This window comes from Octodon degus, unplaced genomic scaffold (genome assembly GCF_000260255.1).
Source record: "Octodon degus isolate 3935 unplaced genomic scaffold, OctDeg1.0 scaffold00010, whole genome shotgun sequence".
NCBI lineage: Eukaryota > Metazoa > Chordata > Mammalia > Rodentia > Octodontidae > Octodon > Octodon degus.
In genome coordinates this window covers 17,696,666-17,720,199 of record NW_004524586.1, presented here as the reverse complement: position 1 = coordinate 17,720,199, position 23,534 = coordinate 17,696,666, and the positions used below count along the sequence as shown (strand labels likewise).

The following is a 23,534-nucleotide window of genomic DNA, read 5'->3' as shown; positions in this document are numbered from 1 at the left end:
TAGACATACACGAACATGACCAACAATGTAGAAATTAAAATATCTTGCCTTTTCTCCCCTTACTGGGTGCATAAAGAATTCAATTTTTAAGCACTGTGATGATATTGTTTACTGGCTGGGCCTGGTCATAATAAACAACATAAGAAGAATCTAATTATGCTTTCACACATTGTGGGAACCTATGTTGGTGCCAGAAATGCCCTACTCGTGGACTTTTGGCACAAGGGTGGGGCCATCTTGCTCAAGAAGCAGACCAAAGCTGGTGGGCTGGGCACACTGCCTGGCTGAGTGTCCTTGTGAGGAGGTCCACTTGGAGCCTATCCATCCTGGGACCTCAGGATCTGCATCTTAGCTGGCCACAGACACTGAGTTCTGAGTTCCCTGAGTAAGGAAGCATGAATATGCTGCTCCCAGTCACAGTGGACTCTGCAGACGGGTGTGCAGAGGAGATGGCCAGAGAAGTCAGCTGCGGTGCCTCAGACTACTACTTCCTTGCTCTAGTTTTATAACATTTCCTGAAACATTTTTCAGTAATGGGGATTGAACCCAGAGGCTGGCATGTGGTAAGCCTGGGGCTCTGCGAGCCCTTTTATCTTACATTACTTTGAGGGAGGGTCTTGATAAGCCACGTGGGCTGGCCTCAAACTTGGTGATTCTCCTCTTGCCTCTCAGCTTTCTGAATGCCTGAGATTATGAGACTGGTATTTTAGAACATTTTAAGGATGCATGTGTCCACTGTCATCTTTAGGCTTCAATATCATACAGACTAAAATGGTCAGAAACATTCTTTGTGGCCCGCTCACTGACGACACAGGTGAGTCTTTTTGGGTTGCATGAAGGAAATCTTCCTTTTGTCAGTGAAGTTATTTTTCAGTTTCATTCAGTGTGGCATTTGGCTTATATACATTATCTGTGGATTTCAATTGTGCCCTTTAGGCATTTATTCATGAAAATTTTTGTGTGGATTCAAGATAATTTAGATTTGGGATTAGCTTGTAATACTTTCAATTCCAAACATGGCATGAGGGGATTGGATCTCAGTTGAGTAAAGTGAGAGTTTAGTTAGAGCTCAGAGTGGGGATTCTATATGCATTCCTAAATGATGTTCAGCTAGCCTTGGAAAAAAATGTAATTTCAGAGGAGACTTTTGAAGTGAAATGGTCAATTATGGAGATGCAGGCCAGGAAGGAAGTCCCATTCTTGAAATGCTGGCATGTATTTGATTTTTTAGAGGAAATGTTTGGCTTCTGGGGCCATTAGGAGGAGGAAAAGGAGGCAGATCAAGTGGAAGTCAGTGAGCTCTTTGCTAAAGGCAGGCAAGGGTTAGGGATAAGACTTGGCAAAGTCTTTGAAATTGAACACAGTCTCTCAAAGGGATACCCAGCCAGGATGCTCTCCCAGGACTCCTCTCTACTTCCCCCTGTCCTATTGCTTCCCAGCCATCCACAGGTCCTAGGCCACTCCCATGTTTATGCCTCTGCCCCTCTGGAAAACCCACCCCCCTGCTCTGCCTGTTGGACCTGCTCCTTGGGTAAAGACAGCTGGGACATCAGGGCTCCTCGTGTAGCTTTCCCTTTCCATGCATGTGATTTAGCTCGTCCCCCAGTCCAGAGCAGTGGCTCACCACCTCCAAGTGCCTCTTGTATGTGATTTGACATCTTTTTTGACTTGCACCTACAAGGTGTGCTTCTAGAGGAACAGGGTGATAGGTCGGCATGAAGGGAGCACCCTGATGAGGGATACATGATGAACTAAGGCCCAGAAAGAGCATTAAGAGTATGAAACAAACAGACCTCTGGTTTTCTTGGCTTGCACTCATGTCTGTTGGGAGATGGATCAATTTTTTCACCAACCAAGGTGAGTCCACCTGCCAGGTAAGGTGAACAAAGCCGGTTCTGCAACCGAGGATGTTGACCTCCTGATAGCACATCAAAGGCATGGAGTTGCTGTATCCAATGGAGCCCTTTTAGGAAGGCAGAGAGCAGCCTAACTATTAGCTGGTAAGGATAATCCTTATAGACAAGTATGCCTTTGTGCTGATCTGATTTTGAGTAGACGGTCATAAAAGCTGGTGCAGCATTTGTTATTATAGTCCCATTGCTTTCACGGGTAATGACATACAGCTTCCTGCAGGGACAAAGGCATGTTGGGGACCAGTAGGTGTGCTGGGTCTTCTGCACTGTTTCACTGTTAAGTACAGCACAAGTGTTTGTTCCTAGAAGCCACGTTAACCTGCTGGGGGCTGGGGTGGAGATCCAATGTCCTCTTCCTTCTGCCCAAAGCAACCTCCTGGCTCTGCTGGCTGACTGTTGGCTCCCTTAGCTATTTTTATATGTATAATATCTGATGCAGACACTCTTAAGGAGGCAGATCATGCTAACCAAAGAATTAACAATGTGCACATTATACCAAGCACGTGAAAAACGCTTCCATGGGTTGATAATTTGCATTCAATTTGAGAGCATTATAATGAATCACAAAAGCATGTACTTTGTTTGAATAAAGGATGCTCAACCTTTTTTTTTCCTTCCCAGGTAAAGTACACGGAGACTCTTGCTTAAATGGGGCATACAATTTTAATCAGCTAGACTCTTAAAAAGAAAGAAAAACAGCTGCTCCTTGTTAATTGGCAAATATCTTCTCCAATGAGCTCAATTTATTCACTGTGTCTAAAAAAACCCTAAATTCCACCAAGAAAGATGTTATCACCACATTATAATATCTGTGGGCACATCTGCAGCAAAATGACCTCTTACAGAGTGAGCGAGGGCTTCTCATAGACCACTGCCTGCCACCCAGCTGGGACAAGCACTTGGGCAGCATCAGCGGCATATTTGCAATTGCAGCACTTGGAGTAGATGCTAGATCAAATCTGCACAGGCAAAGGCCTAGCTTTTTGGACTTACTGGTGGCATTTTCTTGGGCCAGGCCCACCAAGCCCTGGAGAGTTTTGGGGTGAGAGGAGTGGAATGCTGGTCCCTCTGGAACTTCCTTCCTGTTCTTTGAGGCTCCTGGCTAGCGTGGGAGTAGGAGGAATCGCCAGTGCACTGCAAGCAAGGGTCTTTTCCCCCTGTATCTTTGTCAGCTTCATGCAAACTGAGAGGTGTTTCCTTGCCTCCTCTGATTTACTTGTTCTCAGTGGAGATTTGTAGCTCCTCTTTATTTCCCTTGGGACAATGTGTTTGAAGGAGCTGAGGCTAAATGAGTTCATGCTCAAAGGGAGCCCTCATACCCTGGCTGATGGTGTTTGTTTCTCTGCTCAAACTCGGCAAGCAAAGAGTGATGAACAACTATGCTGCCTTCCCTTCTCTTTGTGGAGGCTCCATTTGTTCCCAGAATACACTAGGAACCCCTGAATGCCTCTTGCAGAAGTTGGAAGAGGCAATGCATTTATTTTAATTATATCGTACCAACAGAGAACCCTGGTTTCTGCTGCAAATGGTCCTTAAGCTTACAAGCATGAAATAGACTTCTGTAATTTCCCCATCTTTGCATGCTGCAGAGCTTCCTGGGGAGGATGTGCTGGGAAGGAAACACCCCATCAGGGGAGTCTTGCTGCACAACTGAGATGGGTGAAGTGGAATGGAGGAGGTCAGCGCAGACAGGGGGAGAGACTGCAGGTGCTTGAAACCCAAGATGTGAGCATTGTCTGAAGCTTTCATCTCACACTCTTGAGAGGGGAATTGCTTTTATTTAAGATGTTTCTTTGTATTCAAGCTCTAGAAAAATTGGAAGTATATGGTGATTTGGCCAGGTGTTGTGACACTTGTTAAGCATTACAGAGAAGGTGTAGCGTGACCTGAGGTGTGAGTGCTGACACTGTCCACCTCTAAGTAGGTGGACTCACACACCTTTCTGAGTCTGTTTGTGTGGCTTGAAGGAAAATTTAAAAATAATGGTGTTCAGCTTAATTAATAGGATCTGATTTAGCTCAGGGTACCACCACATTTTAAACTTAAGCAGAGAGAGGATGAACTTTGCACCTTGCTTGGGTGATTATATCCAGGTGACCAGCTTTAAGTGGCTGCTGGGAGTTTGAGGGTTACCAAAATGGGGTTGTTGGGATAGCAGGCATTTAGAGTGACACAGATTTGCACATTTCTGGGGAAGGAAAGGGGAAAGGGAAGCAGTCTGTTGGTTTACTTCATCCACCTGAAGTGTGGATGGGTCACACAGTAGGCAATTTTAAGCCCACCTTCATCTAGCCCAGGGTTCTCAAACATGGAGCTATTGATGTTTTGGGTCTGGATAGTTCTCGGTTGTTGGCAAGCTAGCCTGTGGACTGTATGGTATTAAGCATCACCTTAGTACCTCTCTGATAGATGCTAGGAGGCCCCCCCCCCATTGTGACAATGAAAATGTCCTCTGACATTGTTAAATGCTCTTGGGAATATAATATTGTCTCTCTTCCTAGTCCCGTAGGAAACTGCAGCACGGGTAAGACCTCCCTTGCAAGGCCATAGGAAGCTAGAGGCCTTGGACTTTGATGGTTTATTTTGATACTTTTATCTGAAACTTTCAGTCTAAAATATGCATGGAATGATGAAAGGGAAGTATAAGGTGGCTAACATGTCCCCTAGAGATTGGAAAGCTCTAGCAGGCAAACTTATTATAGAACAACTTTAAATTGGCATAAATTGACTTTACCTGAAAAAAGAGAAGGTCATCAGAGATCACTCTGGTAGGGTCCCCTGCACTCTTCTGACCCACTATATTGCCAGTGTGTACAGTGCCCAGTTTAGTTTGTATGGCAGATACCTTCTGAGGAAGCCAGGAGGAAGGAGCTCCTTTCCTCAGACACTGATGTCCCCGGCAGGTTGGCCACTGTGAGAAGCAGGAGAAGGACAGCTGACTGATGTCTGCCTGCTCGACAGGCAAGGGAGATAAAGCTCGTGGTGAGCCTCAGAGGCAGTGTGGGGTTCAGGGCAGGCCATAGGGAAGGTATTGGGTGTTTTAGGATTTAGAACATGACAGGCTGAAAGTGAATACTACAATGTAAATAAGAATGGGGGGACCTGTTTGTCCCAGTTTTGGAAGAACCTCAGTGCCTGAACTATGATCGGGTACACAAGTTACTCCACAAGTACGTGTTGAATGTATGTATGAGGCCCATCTAGTGAGAGGCTCCAGGCCAGGGGCTGTATTCTCAAAAGCCATCCTAGGACAGGCAGGTGGTGCAAGGGTAGACCTTGATGCCGGGCATTGGTTTGGACACAAGGGAGGGGTGGGCTGCAGCAAAGGCAGATGGCAGCTGCTACTCCCATCACTCTGACCTCAGGAATATGCGTGCCTGGATATTTACAATGTGCCTGGGGCTGTTCTAAATGCTTCGTTTGTATTTCCTTTAAACTTAACCATGAAAATTAAAAAAATTAGAAAAGCATGGACTATGAAGGAAATAAATCTATGAAATAAGTGTTTTGAAAAATGGGTTGCTTTCCTGTGGCTCTTTATCCCCACCCTGGCTCCTGTGGGTCTCTCTACCTTGTTCTTGGCCTTGTGGAGTCTGCTTTCCCTGAACAAAGTCCCCCACACACTGTTCTCCCACTAAACCAAGCCTTCCTTCTTTCTCGGACTTGTCCTCCTTGCTGTTCACTACGTGGCAGGCTTTCTTGTATGCCTCCACCTCCCTGTGGGTACGAGCCCCTGTGCCTGCACAAGCTTGGGGTGCTCAGGGCCAGTGTGTGCATCCTATTCCTGGAAAGGATGGAGGAGTTCCATTTTCAATGTCAAATCAACTTGTCCTTTGCTGTTCAAGCAGTTTAGCCTTTCTTGAGCAAATGAAACTAGCACACTGTGATGACAGTTGCTAAGCTTTCCCTTGTTTATAGGAGTGGTTACTAAGCTTTATGAAATCTGAAAGGGTTATTATCAAATATCACAAAGCAATACTTTATAACTTGATAATGTTCCCCATCTTTAGGTCAGTCTAAATGTTTTCTTAACATGTAAAAATGAGCTTTTTTTTTTTTTTTTGTAATAAAAGCAACAGCTATGCAGGAAATGTAAGATCTGTTTATGGGAACGGCCCAATGTCTTCTTGGAGGTGGACAAGGAGTATCACTCAAGGCCACCAGAGAACATAGCTGGAATGAATCTTCTTTCAATTTGTGTTGGATGACTGCTTTCCATCTAATTTCTTTAGGAGAACCCATCAGTATTGAACACTTTCATCGAGCTGTCAACGTGAATGATGAAGATTTGCTCATTCAAATACTTGAAGGAGGGTGAGAGATTTCAGCCAGGTTTCAATTTAGTGCTCATGAAAAGGATAGAAATACATATGTAGGTTTGTTTTCCTAAAAATTCCCATGCTTTTTAAGCTGCCCTCTGAATTGATCTCAGGTGACTGATAGAAGTAAGACGTAGTTAATAATGATGATCATAAAGCCCCAAGTATATGTTACAGTCTGATTATTTAATGAAATTTGTAAAAGTAACGTATAAATATGTCATATTTTATTCCCCCAAACAATTTCTGTCCCTTACTTGTATGTGGCAGCATTTTGGCAAAACTTCCAAATGCACACATCTAGTTCCTGATGAAGCTTGGGCATCTCTGAGTTAGCTGCTCATTAGAACATTAGTAGCCACTAGAGAAAAAAGGTGTGACGGCCTTGCTGCGCATGAGGTGTTTCAAGCTGCCTCCTGAATGCAGCAGTGGTCTTTAGATTCCTTTTTTAAAAGACAAGTGGCTTGTGAATTTGGGCTCTTTAAGTTGGAGAGAATGTTCCCACCAAAGCCAAGCTCTGAAAACGACCGCAGAAGCTCTTCTTTCCTCTTTGAGCGGCATCACTTTATACCCAGTAAGCAAGGGGAGTCAAGGAAGGGTGAAACACCAGTTTCTACCAATATAATCTCATGCTCAGTGCAGCCAAGGCCTGCAGTGCAGTCATTGTCCTTAGATAACTTTGAGAGACTGTGTCCATCCAAGAGGCCTAGAACAGTGGCGGCGAGCCTATAGCACGCATGCTGCAGCCAGCCGCTACTGGTAGCTCTAAAAGGTTTGCCGTCACTAGCCCAGAAGAACCTGAAAGTTTGGGCAAAATGAGCTAGTTTAGTCACCTGTAACCTTTGTAGCCATCAGCTGCATGGGGCTCTGATAAGCAAATCTCTTTTCTCTGTGTGTTTTTTTCCCAAGCCACATTAAAATTGATGTTCCCAATAAGTTCGGCTATACCGCTCTGATGGTCGCTGCCCAGAAAGGATACACCAGGTATAGCTCTTCTTTGCTTCTCTGAATAGTTAGTTGAACTCTTTATTTCCCCCAGTCAGGATGGGCATGGGAGGGAAGTGGGCTGGAAGGAAAACCAGTTCTTTTTCTCTTTTCTGAATTGCCCCATATAGGGCCAGGGAGATAGCTCAGCGGCATAAGCACCTGCCTGGTGAGCTCAAGGTCCTGAGTTTGATCCCTGGTACCAACAAAACAAAAATCAAGCTGTATAATGGCTTCCAACCTCAGCTGCTTCAGTCATAAGGTCACCGCACAGAAGAGAGTGTGCTATGTATAACCATCTCAGCAGAGAGATACACGGAGTGTACCTTACATGTCTTAGGACAATAGCTATTAAAATTTCAGTTTCTTTAAAGCAAACAAAACTGGGGGAGGGGCATGCTGGAATGCAAGCTTCCCAAAAGGTTGCCAAAATATGATTTTGATAATTTTGATGACACATTCCTATATCTGTCCTGTAGAGTTAAGTGTAAGTGCTAACATACTATTTTTGAAATCATATTTATATCTTACTTACAATGCCATTTTGAAAAAAAGGAATATTTTAATTTTGTTGTCATTTGAAAATATATAAAATGGTCATTAAAATGACTTATTTCGATCACCTAGTTCACGTCATATGAGTTGGTTTAGATTTTAATGAGTAATTCATATACTCTAAAGGGTAGAAACCTGCCTAGTGAAGAGCAGTAGTTTCCAGTTTTGAATACAGATACTCCTTATTTGACAACCTACCTGTTTAGTGAGTGTTTGGACTTAACACTTGCTGCTTGGACTGATTACATGCATTTGGACTTTTGCTGCAAAAAGGTGAGTGATGGCCCAGCCTTAGGCTGACTGCTATTGCCACTTCCTAAAAATGCTAGCAAAGTTTTGGGCCAAGTGAAAGCAGGAAAAGAAGTACATCTCACCGTATCGGAATGGGCCACCATGCGAGAGAGAGAGCACGTTGGAACAGCTCCACGTGGACTGTGCTTTTTGTATTACCCACGCCTCGGTCTGAGAGCAGGTCCAGGCCGTCCTAACAAAACCCTGCTCCAGTTCTTACAAGACGTCCACATGTAGGCTCTGGGAACTCTTCTGTGCCTATGTCCTGGGGCTTTGTAAATAGTAGGTGCTGCCTACTTCCCTGTCGGCTTTGCCACCCCCTGATCTCCTGTCTCTTCTTCTCCTGAGAAACACTCATGCTCATAACGCCTTATGTAGTTCTGAGGGGGTAGCGGTCTCCATTCTCATACAGCTACTTCTGCTGAAAGCAGCAGTGGGCTCTACCTACCGGACAACATGTGTTCACTTGGGGTGGCAGGGTTCACTGTCTGAGTGGAAGGAAAAAAACTGTCAGAAAATGAGAAACAAGGGGCCGGGGAGATGGCTCAGTGGAATAAGCGCTTCCCTGGCAAGCTCAAGGGCCTGAGTTCAATCCCCAGTTAAAAAAAAAAAAGAAAATGAGAAAAGAGTAACTACTGAGCTGTTTAATGGGAAGAAGAAAGTAACTTTACTGTTACTATGAGGAGCAGTCATGTGAAGGTCCACGCATGGCAAAGGTTAGATACATTATTGAGAGTCTGAGAGCCACAGCCTTAGGAAGATTACCTACAAAATGGATCTAATTGAAAACAGGAGCCTCGATCCAGTTGCCCATTTAAACTGTGGTGAGGTAGGGTCATTAGATGAACACTCACCTGTACCCAGTGTAATACTGGAGACTTGCTTTCAGAAGAAGAATCTCAGGTCTTCCAGAAGTTCTCAGGATAGCTTTCTTCTTAGTCCTATGTAAATTCTATGGACCATTTACCATGTAGGATTTTTGTAGCTTGTCACTATGTCCCTTAAGGAAAGATCATAACTATTTCTCAGGATCTGGGAATAAGGCTAAAGTTTAAGGGGCTGTAGGGCCATCCTTCTTTCCTCCCTGTCAGCCTTTTGACTTTAGCAGAAGAGATGTTAGACATCCTGCCTGCTTGCATAGCTCTGGAAGATCAGTCACAAGAGTGGCTAACTTCTGGTTCTATGTGCATCAGAGATACAGGATTAAGAGTAGTGAGATATTTTTTATAATAAGCCCAAAGTTCCTCTTTCTCTTCTGACATGTAGAAAAGATTTATTTTTTTCCCATAATTTTATTGAGAAATAAATAGCAATGAGACAGTTTCAAATCGAATTGGTAAGACAGTTCCAGTAATTAACACATTGCATACTGCCTTCCTAGTGGTTATTTGTTGTACAAGATGCAGACATGATATCCTATTTACAAACACTATGAGAACAAATCCCTCTATTCCTTGAATTAAGAGAATGTAGCTATATATCTATCCTAATCATTTTGAATACACAGATACAAAATGGTCATTCATCTATATCCCCTTTTTTTGCTTTAGTTCTATAATTTAAATATTATAGGTATGTGAACTCAGCAAAATATTCCAAAATAGTCCAGTAGTCCATAATAGTATTGGGTCTTCCACTTGACTGGCAATGTCAGAAGTTGTTGACCTGAATAGAAGAGATTTTTTTTCTTTTCTTTTCTTTTTTTAGCAGAACCGGGGATTGAACTCAGGCCCTTGCGCTTGCCAGGGAAGTGCTTATTCCACTGAGCCATCTCACCAGCCCCTCTTTTTTTTTTTTTAAGAGATTTCTTAACTTGTATTTTATTATATTATGCTGTAGGATCTACTTAATGGCTAATTAGGATGGAGAGACCTTGCGTATTCTCAAGGGATAAAATCTGTTTTGACCTTTGTTGGAATTTGTGAGTAGCCTCTAATTTCACTAGTAAATCTCTTCATAGCAATGAAATAGGGTAATGCAGAACAACCCATGGGTAAGCATTCATTTAGTCTTCAAAGTGACACATCAGTGAAAGAGTAAAGAATCTGCCTAGTTGTTCCCTCAACTTCAACTGTAGTTATAGATCCAAAGTGAGTTTTCCAGAGAAAGAGGCCAAAACAGAATTCTATCATTTTCTTTTGACCCTCCTGTAGATTCTGATTGGTGAACACAGGAAATCCCATGTCCAGAAATTGGTCATAGGTATCCATGTGTCCATTTGAAGTCTATCCAATTTGTGCTGAAAATCTAGGGCCAACTGATAAGTGAAATTATGTCCCATCAGTACTTCTTCCTCCCTGGAAGATGTGTTTGTATATTTACAAAAGACTTTTACTGTTCAGTTTTAGAAGACAGCTGGATTTTCCTCTTTGCCCTGTATCACCATGTTTACCTTATTATAGTTAACAGATTTTTTAAAAATGTATTTGGTACAGGGTGTCACTATACAGGTTTGACTTGTAGTGATCTTCCTGTGTTCCCCAGCACCGGGTTGTAGGGATACGCCACAATGCACAGTCTCAGTGGCCAGCTCAGTGTGCCTGGTGGCTGTGCCAGCACAGCATGTGGTGTAGGGGATTGAACCCTGGTCCCTGCACTTCCCTAAGTGGGTGCTTAGTCTGCTGAACTATCTCACTAGGCCATTAACAGCTTTCTTGATGTACTTTTTCATTCCCATAGAAACAGCAGCTATCATATCAGCATCATTCTCCATCCTTGACTTACAGTATTATTGTCTCAGTTTGGTTCTGTGTGTGTATATGTGTGTGTGTGGGTATGTTGAGACAGGATTTCTCTATGCAGTTCATGAGGCTGCCCTGTAACTCATGATGTAACCCAGGCTCAACTCAAACTCATGGCTGTCCTGCCTCAGCTTCTTGGATGTTAGCATTACAGGCATGCCCCACCATCCCCAGCCCAGTTTGGTTCTGTTGAGTGCACAATAGCCTCTCCAAGATGGTTTCTTTTCCTTTTTAAAGCATATTGATCACTTGCATAGTTCTTAGCTTCTTGAACTTTTATCTGGGGTACAACAAGTGGCCACGATGATTCTCACCATGATAAAGCAAAAGTGTGGGTCACAGTTTTAAAACCATCTGCAGACACGAGATTCCCTTAGCTATACTGAGCACTTGATAGCTCTACTCAAGCAGGGCATAGCCACTTGAGAGAGTATCTAAGGCTCCTTTTGGCATTTTGAATCACTTGATTACTCTACGTAAGCAGGATTGAGCTTTTTGAGAAGCAGTATCTCTTATGTTTACCTCATCTTAAAAATGTTGGTACTTTAATGCAGGAGACAAATCCTTTTTTTGTTTGTTAGTTTGTTCTGCGGTACTGGAGATTGAACTTGGGACCTTGTGCTTGCCAGATGGGCTCCTATACCACTGAGCTATATCCCCAGTCCTAAACACCCCCACTTATTTTTTTTTTTTAAAGAAAATATCTTTAAAAATCCTAAGAGAGAAGATGGTTTTACCTTTGACTCATAGTCACTTGAGTTGAGCTTTTGTTTTTTTGTTCTGCTCAGGCCATCAGGTACAGTTCCTAAAATATCTGCATTTTGTTAGGAAAAACAAAAAATTCAAAATAAAAGAGGGAAGAAGCCTACATGTTCCTTATCATCAGAGGCTTGACTTCTGTCTGTGAGGGTGAGATTTCCCGGTGACCATTATGACAGGAGAAAACAAACCTAGCAGAACCCATGTGGCTGATGCATGTGATAAAGATAATGATGAGGAGATGAACTAACTAGGATGAAACAAGGCCCTGGGAAAGAGAAGTTCATCTGGGGCACAGTGCAAATGGTACTTCGAGCAAAAAAGAATACATTCAGGTAGGTGGCTACTCTGGCAGGAGAACAAGTTGGCAATGGCTGTTTTCACAAGAAGTAAGAAAGCTGAGCAGAGTATCATGGAGAACAGAAACACGAGGTCAAAAGGGCATCCTAAACTCTAGGCTGCACATTGGTATCTGAGTGATCTGTTCAGCAACTGGGTCAATAATTGGCTCTCCGGCTGCCCTTTACTGATGTGTGTCTACACTTGAGGTAGACCCATTGGGCCTCTTATTGGCTGAGAAAAACAGAGTCTAAGCTTTCCCTTCCCCATCCCACATGATGGAAAGGAAGGGCAGGAAACTGTTGCTCGAACTGTGAGCAAAGGCTCCTGAGTTCCTCAGCCTAGAGGAGAGATACAGGGAGAGGAGGGGAAAGAGGGAGGGGAAGAGGAGGAGAGAGGGAGGGGGAGGAGAAGGAGAAACAAAATGTGTCCAAAGGGCTTCCCTGCTGCTCCTGGCTGCCTAAGCCAGATGTGTTACCAGGGTTTTGGTGCTAGAGTTTCCTTCTGGAGGTGGTTTCTAGGTTCCTTCTCTTGTGAGGAAAGGCTTGGTCAAGATAAGCACAAATGGTGGCAATGGCTCGCTATAGATAGGAAAAGAAACAAGCTCTGCAGAGCAAGTATGGGCCAAGTAAAGTAGCAACCTACAGCAAGATGGTGGGCCACCATGAAAGTAAACACGGTGGCTGGTGGCTTCTTATGTAGTACAGTGCCGTAATTTTTGCTGATTGTACTATATAGTATAGTACTGCAGCTTTACTGTACTGTACTTTTTCTGGACTGCATGTAAGAGTTATGCAAATAAAAGCAAAGCCATCAAGTTAGAGTTTCCTGTGGCCATTTCAGGAAAGGAACTTGGTGGTTAAGTGAGAAGTGTCTGTGTTGCTGGCTTTAAAATCAGCTGGGCTCTGTGGATGGAGAAGTTATCGCAAAGAAATGTCTTCATTATCTTGGTACTGATTTTAAACAGATTATTCTGGGTTCCAAGTCACCAAAACAACCTCCCTCACCACTTTTACCTTTGTTTCTTTTAGGCTCGTAAAAATCTTAGTCTCTAATGGCACGGATGTGAACCTGAAGAACGGAAGTGGCAAGGACAGGTAGGAGGCAGGACTCCTCAATTGTACCCACGCTCTTGTGTACTTTTTGATACAAGGCATGTGCCCAGAGGGTTTCTAACTTACCCAAGTGTTTTGTTTCTTTTGACAGCCCTGGGAGATGAGTAGGTCCCAAAGGAAAGGTGGTGAGGCCAAAAGCTGGTTGTTCATTTATGTTTTCATTATCTGGGTATCGCGAGAATTAGTTACCACGTGTCTACCTTCTCTAGCTCATGCCGATATTTATAAAAAAATATTTACGTATGTATATATGTATTTATTTGGTACAGGGTCTCACTATGCAGCTTGGACTCATAGTGATCCTCCTGTTGCAGCCTCCCGAGTGCTGGGATTACAGATGTGCACCACCATGCCCCATCTCAGTGGCCGGCTTAGTGTGGCCAGGGAGTGGCTTGCCAGGCAGGCACTTAGACAGCTGAGCTATCTCTTTGGCTGAAGTTTTTTTTTTAAATCTTTTTATTTATTTTTTACATCAAGGTTTTGTTAGGTAAACCAGGCTGGCTCAAACTTAGCCTCTTGCCTCTGCCTCCCAAGTGTTAGTGTTACAGCTGTGCACCGCTGTGCCTGGCTCTAAAGAAGGTTTTCTGGAGACATAAGTAGATCTAATTAATTCAACTATGTAATGCTTATGAAATGGTGACCACGCACAAGGCAGCGCACTTGATGTTCAGGTAGAACAAGGTACAACATGCTGACTTTCTTCTCACCAGCAGCTATGGGTCTCACAGTGCATTCATGGAAGTACCTCTGGGGTAACTGCAAAACATTTGTTTGATTTTCTGGGGTCAAGGAAACATCAATTTCTGAGATCAGAAAGCCTTCCCACTCTATTCTTTGGTCATAGTGTAAAAACTGATTTAAAAAAAAACCCAACACTTTAAAAACTTCACACACACATTGGCTGGGCAGGTAGCTTGGCAGTCTAGGTGCCTGCCTGGCAAGCTCAAGGACTTGGTTCGATCCCTGGTATGACACACGGTGCTAGCCTGGAACTCCAGGGGTGCCATGCCAGACCCAAAATGGCACAGTGGCACACGTCTGTAATCCCAGCCTTGGGGAGGCTGAGATAGGAGGATCACTATGAGTCTGAGCTACATCATTTTGCAAATAATTTCTAGGGTAGCTTGAAACTAAGCCATTACATCAAGTTCAAAAAGAAAAGTGCTACTTTATAAAGGAAAAGGGAAAAAAATGTAGAGAAAAGGAAAGGATTAAAATGAAGAAATTGGGCCAGGGAGTTAGCTCGTAGAATAAGCACTTGCCTGGAAAGCGCAAGGCCTTGAATTCAATCCCCAGTACCGAAAAAAAAAAAAAAAATTGATTAACCAAAACCCAAAAGATTACTATTATTATTTTTTGCTTTTTTATTTTAATGAGAAAAGATAAAATAACAATGAAACAGCTTCAAAACAGGTTAGTAGGACAATTACAATAATTAATACATTGCATATTGTTGTCTTCATAGTAGTTAGAGGACAAGATGTAGACATAATATCTTGTCTAAAGAATATTAGTACAAACCTTTCTTCTCATTGAACTAAGAACAAAAGATTATTGAGAAATGTAAGGGTTGGCTCTTTTTAGAAGTTTATATGATAAAAACACTGCTTTCATATAAATCTAAGAAAAAGAGAAGCAAAATTAGAAATTTAAAAGGCCACAGGCTTCCCAATAGTGATAGAGGAAATTTAAATCTGAAAAGAGGGCCCACCAAATAGCTCAGTGGACTAAAGCACCTGGTTAGTGGCCCAGGTTCGATCCCCTGCCTACTGTGCCAGGCCTGCCCCCAGGGCAAGCTGAGCCGATAATTGAGACTAGGCGTGGTGGCAAGCACCTATAATCCCAGTTCTTGGGAGGCTGAAAACAGGAAGATTACCATGAGTCCAATCTGTGTAGTGAGACCCTGTAGACCCTGTACTAAACACATACAAAAAATAAATAAAAATTAAAATTAAAAATCTGAAAAGAAATGGTACATTTGTGTCCACTGGATTTGATAATTTTATTGAAATGGATATTTTATGGAGAAACTATAAAGCATCAAATATAATCTATGAAGCAGTAAATCTGAAATAACACATATCCATGTAAGAAATCAGAAAATTTGCTAAAGTATACCTTGAGCATAAACTTTGTGACTTAACTGTCCTACCAGGGAGTTTGTCCACATTTTCTATGCACTTGCAATAATCTGGAACTTTCCAGAGCAGAGAGGAAGCTGAAAAGTTATAAGTTATAATGTTACTGCTAAAATGTAAGAGTAAGTGGGAAAAAAGCTATTTGTGTGTCTATAGATGTTTCTAAAGCTTGCCCTTCCCAATTAAGAGGGAATTAGGAGACGATAAGAAAATTTAGTATTAAATTTTAGATTAATGTTGATAATAAAAATTGGGTCTGAGTCTCTTTGTAAGTTAAAGTGTATTTTTTTTAAAAAATACTAGGGTTGAAGCCAGGGCCTTGCTCTGACCTATATCTTTGCTCTTTTTATTTTTCATTTTGAGACAAGATCTCACTAAGACACTCAGTTGCCCAGGCAGGGCTTGGCCTTGTGACCCTCTTAGCATATCCCCCCAGAGTGCTGGGACTGTGGGTGTGTGCCTTCACACTTGCCACTTTACAATTTTTTTCTTTTAAATTAGCATCATTCTTACTGTGGGCCAATTTCTTTTCTAAATTACTGAAGCTCATGAGAGAGAAGTCAAGAAACAGGAAGAAGCTAGACCAGTGGTACACACCTACACATCCCGCACATGGGAGGCTAATGCAGGATGGGCACCATGAGTTTGAGGCCAGCCTGGGCTTCACAGCAAGACTCTGTCGCAAAAGCAAAACAAACCAAGGAAAACAAAATAACAACAAAGCAAAAGAATACAGATGGATAAACTAGAATAGAATAATGGAAGAGATACAAACCAATGAAGGCTTTGAACAACTAAGCTATTTGAAGAAAAAAAAATTAGGCAGAACTTGGCCTTAGAACATATACCAAAATAAATTCCAGATGAAGGAAGAATTAAATGTAGAAACTCATGAGCTGCTGGAAGCAGGACGCTATACTTACGTGATCTTATAATATGAGAGGCAGAAAGGCTAAGGGAATCACTAGGAAAGGATGAAGTATTTGTTATGTTTGCACACTGCATTGTCTGGTGTGAGGAATGAGAGTGTAAATAAGGACCAAAAATATAATAGATATTGGGCAATAGGAAGAAAATGTTCAAAGGAGAAGGGGAACAAGGGGAGGGGATGGTGGCAAGAAAGAAGGGACAAGAAAAAGAAGAGAAGGAAGAAAATGGAAACAAAGCTTTTGTAAATAAGGAGGTGAGAGGTTGAAGGTGGGGAAGGGAGTGGAAAAAGAGAAGCAAGATATATAAAGAAGCAAAATATATTTGCATATGTACAAATTCCTTATGAATGTTAATATATATATATATATTTCATATGTACCAATAAAAATGATTTAAGTGTATATCACACATAACTAACCTAAGAAGGCTGAAGCAGGGGGAGCTCAAGTCTGAGGTTAGGCGGTATGACTTAGCTGGACCCTGTCTCAAAAAAAAAAACCAAAACACATAAGTGATGGAGTTATAGTTTGGGGCAGTGATGCTGTGTTCAGTCCCCAGTACCAGAAACAACAACAAGAACAACAACAAAACCCCCCAAATAACTGCTCCCCTCTAAACCCTTAATTACAAAGTCAAGGACAATCTCGGGAATCAAGTGTATGTTGTAGTCAAATGACTGACACCCTTGGAGTATAGAGACGCACTCCAAAAAGTAAACAACTCTACCCAGTAAGACCAATGGACATGAAAAGACAATTCATAGAAAAATCAATAAAAATAATCCATATGAAAAATGTTTGGCTTTGCTAGTGATGAAAAAATACTACCTATCAAATGAGTAATTATGAAATCATAGTGTTAGGAGAGTTAAAGGGGCACTTTGAGAGAGATGATGGAAGTATAAACCGATGGAAACTTTTGGGACGGCAACTGGAAATACACATGAGGAGCGAGCCAGAGGGCTGGGGTGGAGCTCAGAAATAGAGCACTTGGCTGGCACTTGAAAGGCCTGGGCTGGCTCCCCAGTCTCACCCACGCACAAGCAAGCATACATGGACGCACGCGTGCACCCACGCACTTGCATGTGCTAAAGTAGGCCATGACTACTGACACTGTAACTGTTTTTAGAAATTGCACCCCTAAAAATAATGAGGGATGCACATAAGACTTTATATAATAAGGATATTTGCTGTAGCCTTATATAAAATTGTGAGATGTTTCAAACAAATTTACAGCAGTAGTGGACTGACTTGAGTCTGATGAATATTTAATAGGTAGAAACTGGTGGCAGAGTTGAAATGGGGGTGTATGAAGTAATAAGAAAATGAAAGTTATGTCCAAAAAGGGAGAGAGAAGACTTGGACAGACATTAGGAATACACAAGAGATGAGCCCAAGGGTTTTGTACAAGGGATTCGGGAAGGTGACACTGATAAGGGGTCAGGCACTGCAGGCAGGTGGCTTGGCTGGATCCTTGACAGGGCTGTGCACCAGGGGGTGGCCCTGCCACTCTCCCTCCCTGTAGGGCTGGACAAGCATGGCTGTGTAAAGCTGGGTCCTGGCAGATTGCTGCGGGAGGTGGGGGGTTGCCCTTAAAGTGTAGGTGACACTGTGGTTGTTGAGAAGACTGAAGACAGACTGTGGTCTCACACACAGGGGACTTTGTTGGCTTTCGGCAGGTAGAAAGGAAGCGAGGTTCAGAGGCTGCCCCCTCTTTGGGAAGGAGCCCTGGTCTCAGGGCCTTGTGGGCAGCCCAGGCTTCTGGGGGCTGTTTTTCAACAATCCCCATCTCCCAGAGCTGGTACAGCAGTCTCGGGAGCTTGTCCTCCATCAGTGACTCTGGTGTGGGAATCTTCTTTTACCCAGCATGCCTGCCTTTTGAATCAGGAAAGAGGCATTCTTTAAAAAACATCATCCAGATAGCTAGAGTTTAAAGTATTTAAATACTAAAGTGAAAATCTCTCTGCTTGGCAAAGGCCATTTGAAAGATCCTGGGCTGCACAGGGATGAGTAGGATCCCCCACCGGGCAGGCAGGGCTTGCACTCTCTTCTGGGAGTCTCCAGGGGCTGGTGCTCAGTGGAGTCGGCGTTTTCAGCCATTCCAGCCTAGCGTGGCTTTCTCTGGTGCTGCATGATCCAGTGCTCACTCAGAGAGGCCTTGCACATTTTCTCTTTTGGGAAGGGATTCTATTTTCCAGCTCTTTACTTTTTAAATATTTCAAACACACGTGCATGTGCGTGCACACATACACACATTTATGAGACAAGGTCTCCTATGTAGCCCAGGCTGGCCTTGAACTCAGTCCCTTCTGAGTGCTAGGATTACAGCCATGCACCTCTATGCCTAACTTAAAAATGTTCAAACATTTAGCAAAGATAAAAGAATAATCTGACAAAATTCTGTATATTGGCCATCTAGGCTTGGCAGTTGTTGGTTGTTTGATTGTATTTGCTTCTCTGCTTACATTTCTGCTACCCCTCGCCCATGACTTATTTCAAGATTAAGGTAGATTTACAACTCTTTACCCCTTAATACCTCAGTCTATGTCTCCCGAAAACAAGGTCATTAGCCTGTGTAACCAACATATGACCACACCTTACGTGATTCAGACTACTTCCTGCTTCTATGCAGGTCTCCCACTTGTCTCCAAAACTTTGTCTTTATTTAGGGACAAGGGCTGAGGCAAGACCATGACTGAGCAAGGCTTTGGTTATGTAGAGTTCTACAGTCTCAGTTTCCTTTCTCTCTCTGCCTCTCCCTCTCTATTTTCTCTTCCTTTCCTTCCTTCTGCCTCTGTCTGCCTGTAGCTCCCCCTCTCTCCCACCTCCCCACCTCTCCACCCGTCCCTTTTCTTTCCTTTTCTCTCTCTCCCTCCCTGCTTACTTTCTGTCTCTCCCTCTGCAAAGCCTTGGCGCATCCTCTATTCTGAATTTGTCCAATGGTCTCCCAGTTGTGGGAGAGGCACTTGTTCCTCTTCCCTTTCTTGCTAAGATGAAGCTGGTCTTAGTGGCTTGATTGAATTTAGATCAGCATTCTTAGCAAGAGCATGTCAAGCTGGACCTGTGGCTACACTATGTCTGCTGGATGGCTTGTATATCAGGGTGTCCCCTCATTGGTAATTCTAGGTGTGGTACTGACCAGGGTGATGACTGCTAGAGCTCTTCTTTGTAAGAATTCAATTTCTCCACCGAATTAGAAAATACTCCATGGAATAACAATTCAGCACTGTGTGAATATCTCATTTCCTATTAACTTTTTATCCAATAATTTTAATTTCCACTGATGATACTTGCCTGACTCAACTATTAAATTGGGAGTTGCAAAAAGAGAGATTTTTCTAATTCTATGATTCTTTCCACATTTATTAGCTGGCAGTCACCTGTAAAAAATAAAGAGCCTTTCCTCAGCTGAGATGAACTGCATTTCATTCTATAATGGCAAAGTACAGTAAATATTTACTTATTTCCCTTAAATACCAATTTTTAAGGCAGAAAATTAGCTCACTGAAATAGTTATAATAGTATAAATGAGTGTGTTGTTGCATTTATTTTTAAAATACTATTATGGACTCATGGATGTTTCAAACTCTAATATTTTATATTAGTTTGTGGTCCATTCATTACTGAACTATAATCCATATACCAAAAAATATAGACCTATAAAATATACAATTCAGCATGATAAAATATGTTCACAATTTTGCAACTACCACCATCTAATTCTAGAACATTTTCATCACCCTGAAATATGCTCAGTATTCATTATAAGTCACTTCTTCCCCATAATCTCAGGCAGTCACTAGCCTTTTAGTTCTGTCTACTTTGGATATTTTGTATAAATTTTGCATAAATGTGGCCTTTTATGTCAGGTATCTTCTACTAGAATATTTTAAGCCTTAGCTTTGGTGTAGCATTTCATTTCCTTCTTATGGCCAAGTAATGCTCCACTGTGTGGATATAATTTATTTTGTTTATTCAACAGTTGATGGACACCTATATATTCTATATGAATAAAGCACATGGCTTTTTCATTCAAACTCGAACCTTTTGGTTTTAGCTGGGTAGGACAAAATGTGGATCCAAGCACAAGGTTGTTCTCACAGCTACCTGCTGCTGCTTTCTTGTGTTTCAGTCTAATGCTTGCATGCTATGCGGGACACTTAGATGTTGTGAAATATCTCCGAAGACATGGAGCTTCTTGGGATGCCAGAGACTTGGGAGGCTGCACAGCTCTGCATTGGGCTGCAGATGGAGGCCACTGCCCTGTGATTGACTGGATGATAAAGGACGGCTGTGAGGTAGGAGCCTTTCTCGTTAACCACACAGATACTGTTAAGATCCTGAAATGCTGTTCTGCAGGGTCAACGAAAAGCAAGGTGTTTGAGTGGTGGGACTTAGAAATGTTGGAGAAAGACCTCTGGCTTGTCAGTAAGACACCCATGGCTCTTGGGGTAAAGGATCCTTGTGCAATCAATATGATAGTGAGGGCCGGTGAGATAGCTCAGCGGTCTTGAGTGCCTGCTTAGGCCAGCTTAGTCAGGTGCAGGGGACCACAGTTCGATCCTTGGCACCACATGCCATGCCCAGCCCCACCCTCAGGATGGGCTGAGCCAGCTTCCCACCAAGAAATAATAATGAAGCTGAGGTTGTCATAGATGTTGGGGCTTGGTAAGAAAAAGAAATTCAGCAGAACTCAGAGCTGGATCTGAAACTTCTACTTTGCCTATCCCTTTGTTTACTGTTTATTTGTTTCTCTATTCAGTCTGTTATCAAAGCTTCATGGAGCATCTGCCATGTACCAGATATTGTGTTGAGTGCTAGAGACACAAAGACATTAAGTGCTTATAGAGCCACAGTTTTTCTTCTTGCTTTTAAAATTAGATTTTTTATTGTTTGTTTGCTTTAAAGATTAGTCATAAAAGTTTTCAAAGGGCAAGCTGAGTGTATGAAGCAAGGGGAATTTCTACTTTTCCTGTGTTCACCCAGGACCAGGTATGTTGGTTCCCTTTGATTTACATGCCATTGGAAGTACAGATCCAACTTAGCAAATAGATGTAGAGGGTTGTTTGGATTTCTATAGGCATTTAAAGATGGATTGTTCATCAGGTAGATTATGGTAACTTCTGGTAACTTTGAATCCTAGCTAATCTCTTTCAAGCCTTGGACCAAAAGTTTCAAGACATAGAAATAAAGCACAGTGGGTAAGACACTGTCCTGTGATTGCCTGATGGTGAAGAATATTTAGTAATTAAACTGGTGACCTGGAAAAATCAACTCAAATTGAGTAAAGGCATGACTCCCAGAAGGCATTAGTAAGTTTGTTCTACTTTGTCACTGAAGTGTGATTGAGGGAAAGTCAGGCTTCAGCTGTGAGAATGCATTGGTTCCTGCTGCTGCCCTTGGCGAGTTGGAAAAGGACTTCCTGGAAGAATCATAGTCATTATGATAATTGATTTCTATAGAATTTCTCGTTTCCTTGTGATTTGGAGTGATGCCCAAGAGGCCCAAAGGCTTAGCCATGGGCCTCAGTGGGACAGTAAAACCACACTTGCTGTACCTGGTAGCAATGGCCATATCCTCTCATTTGGTTTATGGTTTGCTGGACTTGTGCTCTGGATCCAGTAAAATTATGGTTGAAAATAGGTTGATCTTTGCTGAAAGAGGAATGGGATCCAGAAAAGGCAAATCTGTGCCATGAACATGGAAATACTGGAATAGTGGAAATGCAGGCTCTCTGGGCTTTAGACATGAAGCCAATTCCTTTTTTATTATTTTTTATTTTTAAATAATTTTATTGAGAAACAAATAGCAATGAGACAGTTTCAAGACCAATCAGTAGGACAGTTTCAGTAATAAATACATTGCACATGGTTGTCTCAGTGGTTGTTCATTGTACAAGATGCAGACATGACATCTCATCCACAAACACTATTAGAACAAAACTTATTCATTGAATTAAGAGAATTTAGCTGTATATCTATCCTAACTATTTGGAATATACAGATACAAAAGGGTCATTCATTTGTATACCTTTTTGGTTTAGTTTTGCCAGAGAAGGGTATTCCATTGTCATTTGAACATTGTAGGTGCGTGAATTCAGCAAAATATTCCAATATAATCCAGTAGTCCATAATAGTAGTGGGTCATCTGCAGGACTGGAAGTGTCAGGAGTTGTTGACCTGAGCCCTTTACAGCCCAGCATACCAACATGGCTTCACCCCTTATACCTCGTTTTTATACCTTTCTGCTGGATGATTAAGACCAAGATAAAGCAAGACCTATATAACAAGAAATGCAACTTTATATCTGATAAAGTTAGTAGAGTCCCCTCAGGGATTTATCCTGAAACCCTGTACCACACTTTGTAGATCCTTTGTCAGTGTCAGCCATGTGGATGAGTCATGGCCATTGCTTGACCTATTTGCTCTCTGTGAAAGCCTGAGAGAATGTTTTCTCTCCATGTGACTCTCCTTAGGCACACTCTACATCATCGATCACTTTCCTCTGTGGCTCCATAATCTCCTTGATCAGAAAATTTGGGACACAACTGAGTTACATGATGTTACAGTACAGGTTCTCCTATGTCCTGAGTCTTCACTGACCTTGAAAGGCTAGGTCCAAAATGTTGGCTGACCTGGCAGCCCTTCTTTTTCTCTAATTTTTGGTCTGTAAACTTAGGTTGTTAACCATCCAGAAGAGAAGCTTATTATTACCCTACAACATATGCAGTTGGATTTAACCTAACTGTCTGAATATCAAACATTTTATGCATAACATGGAACAGGTATTTTCCATCAAAGTGTTGATATGTTAAACTTTAAGTCCTTACAGGATATGAAGAAAAAAAGTAAAAAAATAAAAAAATATTTAAAAATATGAATAAACAATTACATATTTTTTACACAGAAATTTAGAAATCTAACCCTATACAGCATTATAACAGGACAGTACTGTGACTTTTTTGTCTCTATTTTTTATTTATTACCCCTTTTTTTTTAAACATTTACTTGAGAGACAGCATGGCAATAATTGGTATGTCATGACAAGCAGTACATATTTAGAAGACCAGAATGACAGGCATTCTAAGCATGACCCTACTATTACACATTGCTATCTTCAGTGCAGTTGCTTAGTTCACGGGTATCACCATCTATAGTTAGTCAGTGAGCATCCTACCAATTAACTGCTAGTTTCAAAAATCTGCTGATGTTTCTCAGGATTATTGCCTTACCAATCTCGTGCGTATAAATGTATGGCTTTGCCCCTGTCATGTTTCCTAGCTTTTCTCCTTGCCCTCTCTTCATTGTCTAATCCTCAAGTTCTTGCTTCTCTTTTAATTGTGTTATACCTTTCTATTTTTATTTCTTCTTTTGAGTTCTTATATTAGGGAGACTATATGATATTTACACATGTGGGTCTGGTTTATTTCACTTATGAGTATATCTTCAAGT

The 23,534-nt window shown here is 42.1% G+C and overlaps 1 protein-coding gene across 3 annotated transcripts in view; it reads left to right on the top strand.

Moving 5' to 3' along the window:
* Fank1 (fibronectin type III and ankyrin repeat domains 1) overlaps positions 1–23,534 on the top strand; it is a 166,442-nt gene that overhangs the window by 140,104 nt on the left and 2,804 nt on the right. For 2 of the 3 annotated variants that reach the window (XM_023708892.1, XM_012513489.2), the window contains exons 4-7: positions 6,146–6,227; positions 7,142–7,216; positions 12,933–12,998; positions 20,216–20,381. In XM_023708892.1, coding sequence (XP_023564660.1) covers positions 6,146–6,227; positions 7,142–7,216; positions 12,933–12,998; positions 20,216–20,381 — 389 coding nt within the window. The remainder of the gene's footprint in view (positions 1–6,145; positions 6,228–7,141; positions 7,217–12,932; positions 12,999–20,215; positions 20,382–23,534) is intronic. The other variant, XM_023708893.1, reaches the window with a different exon arrangement.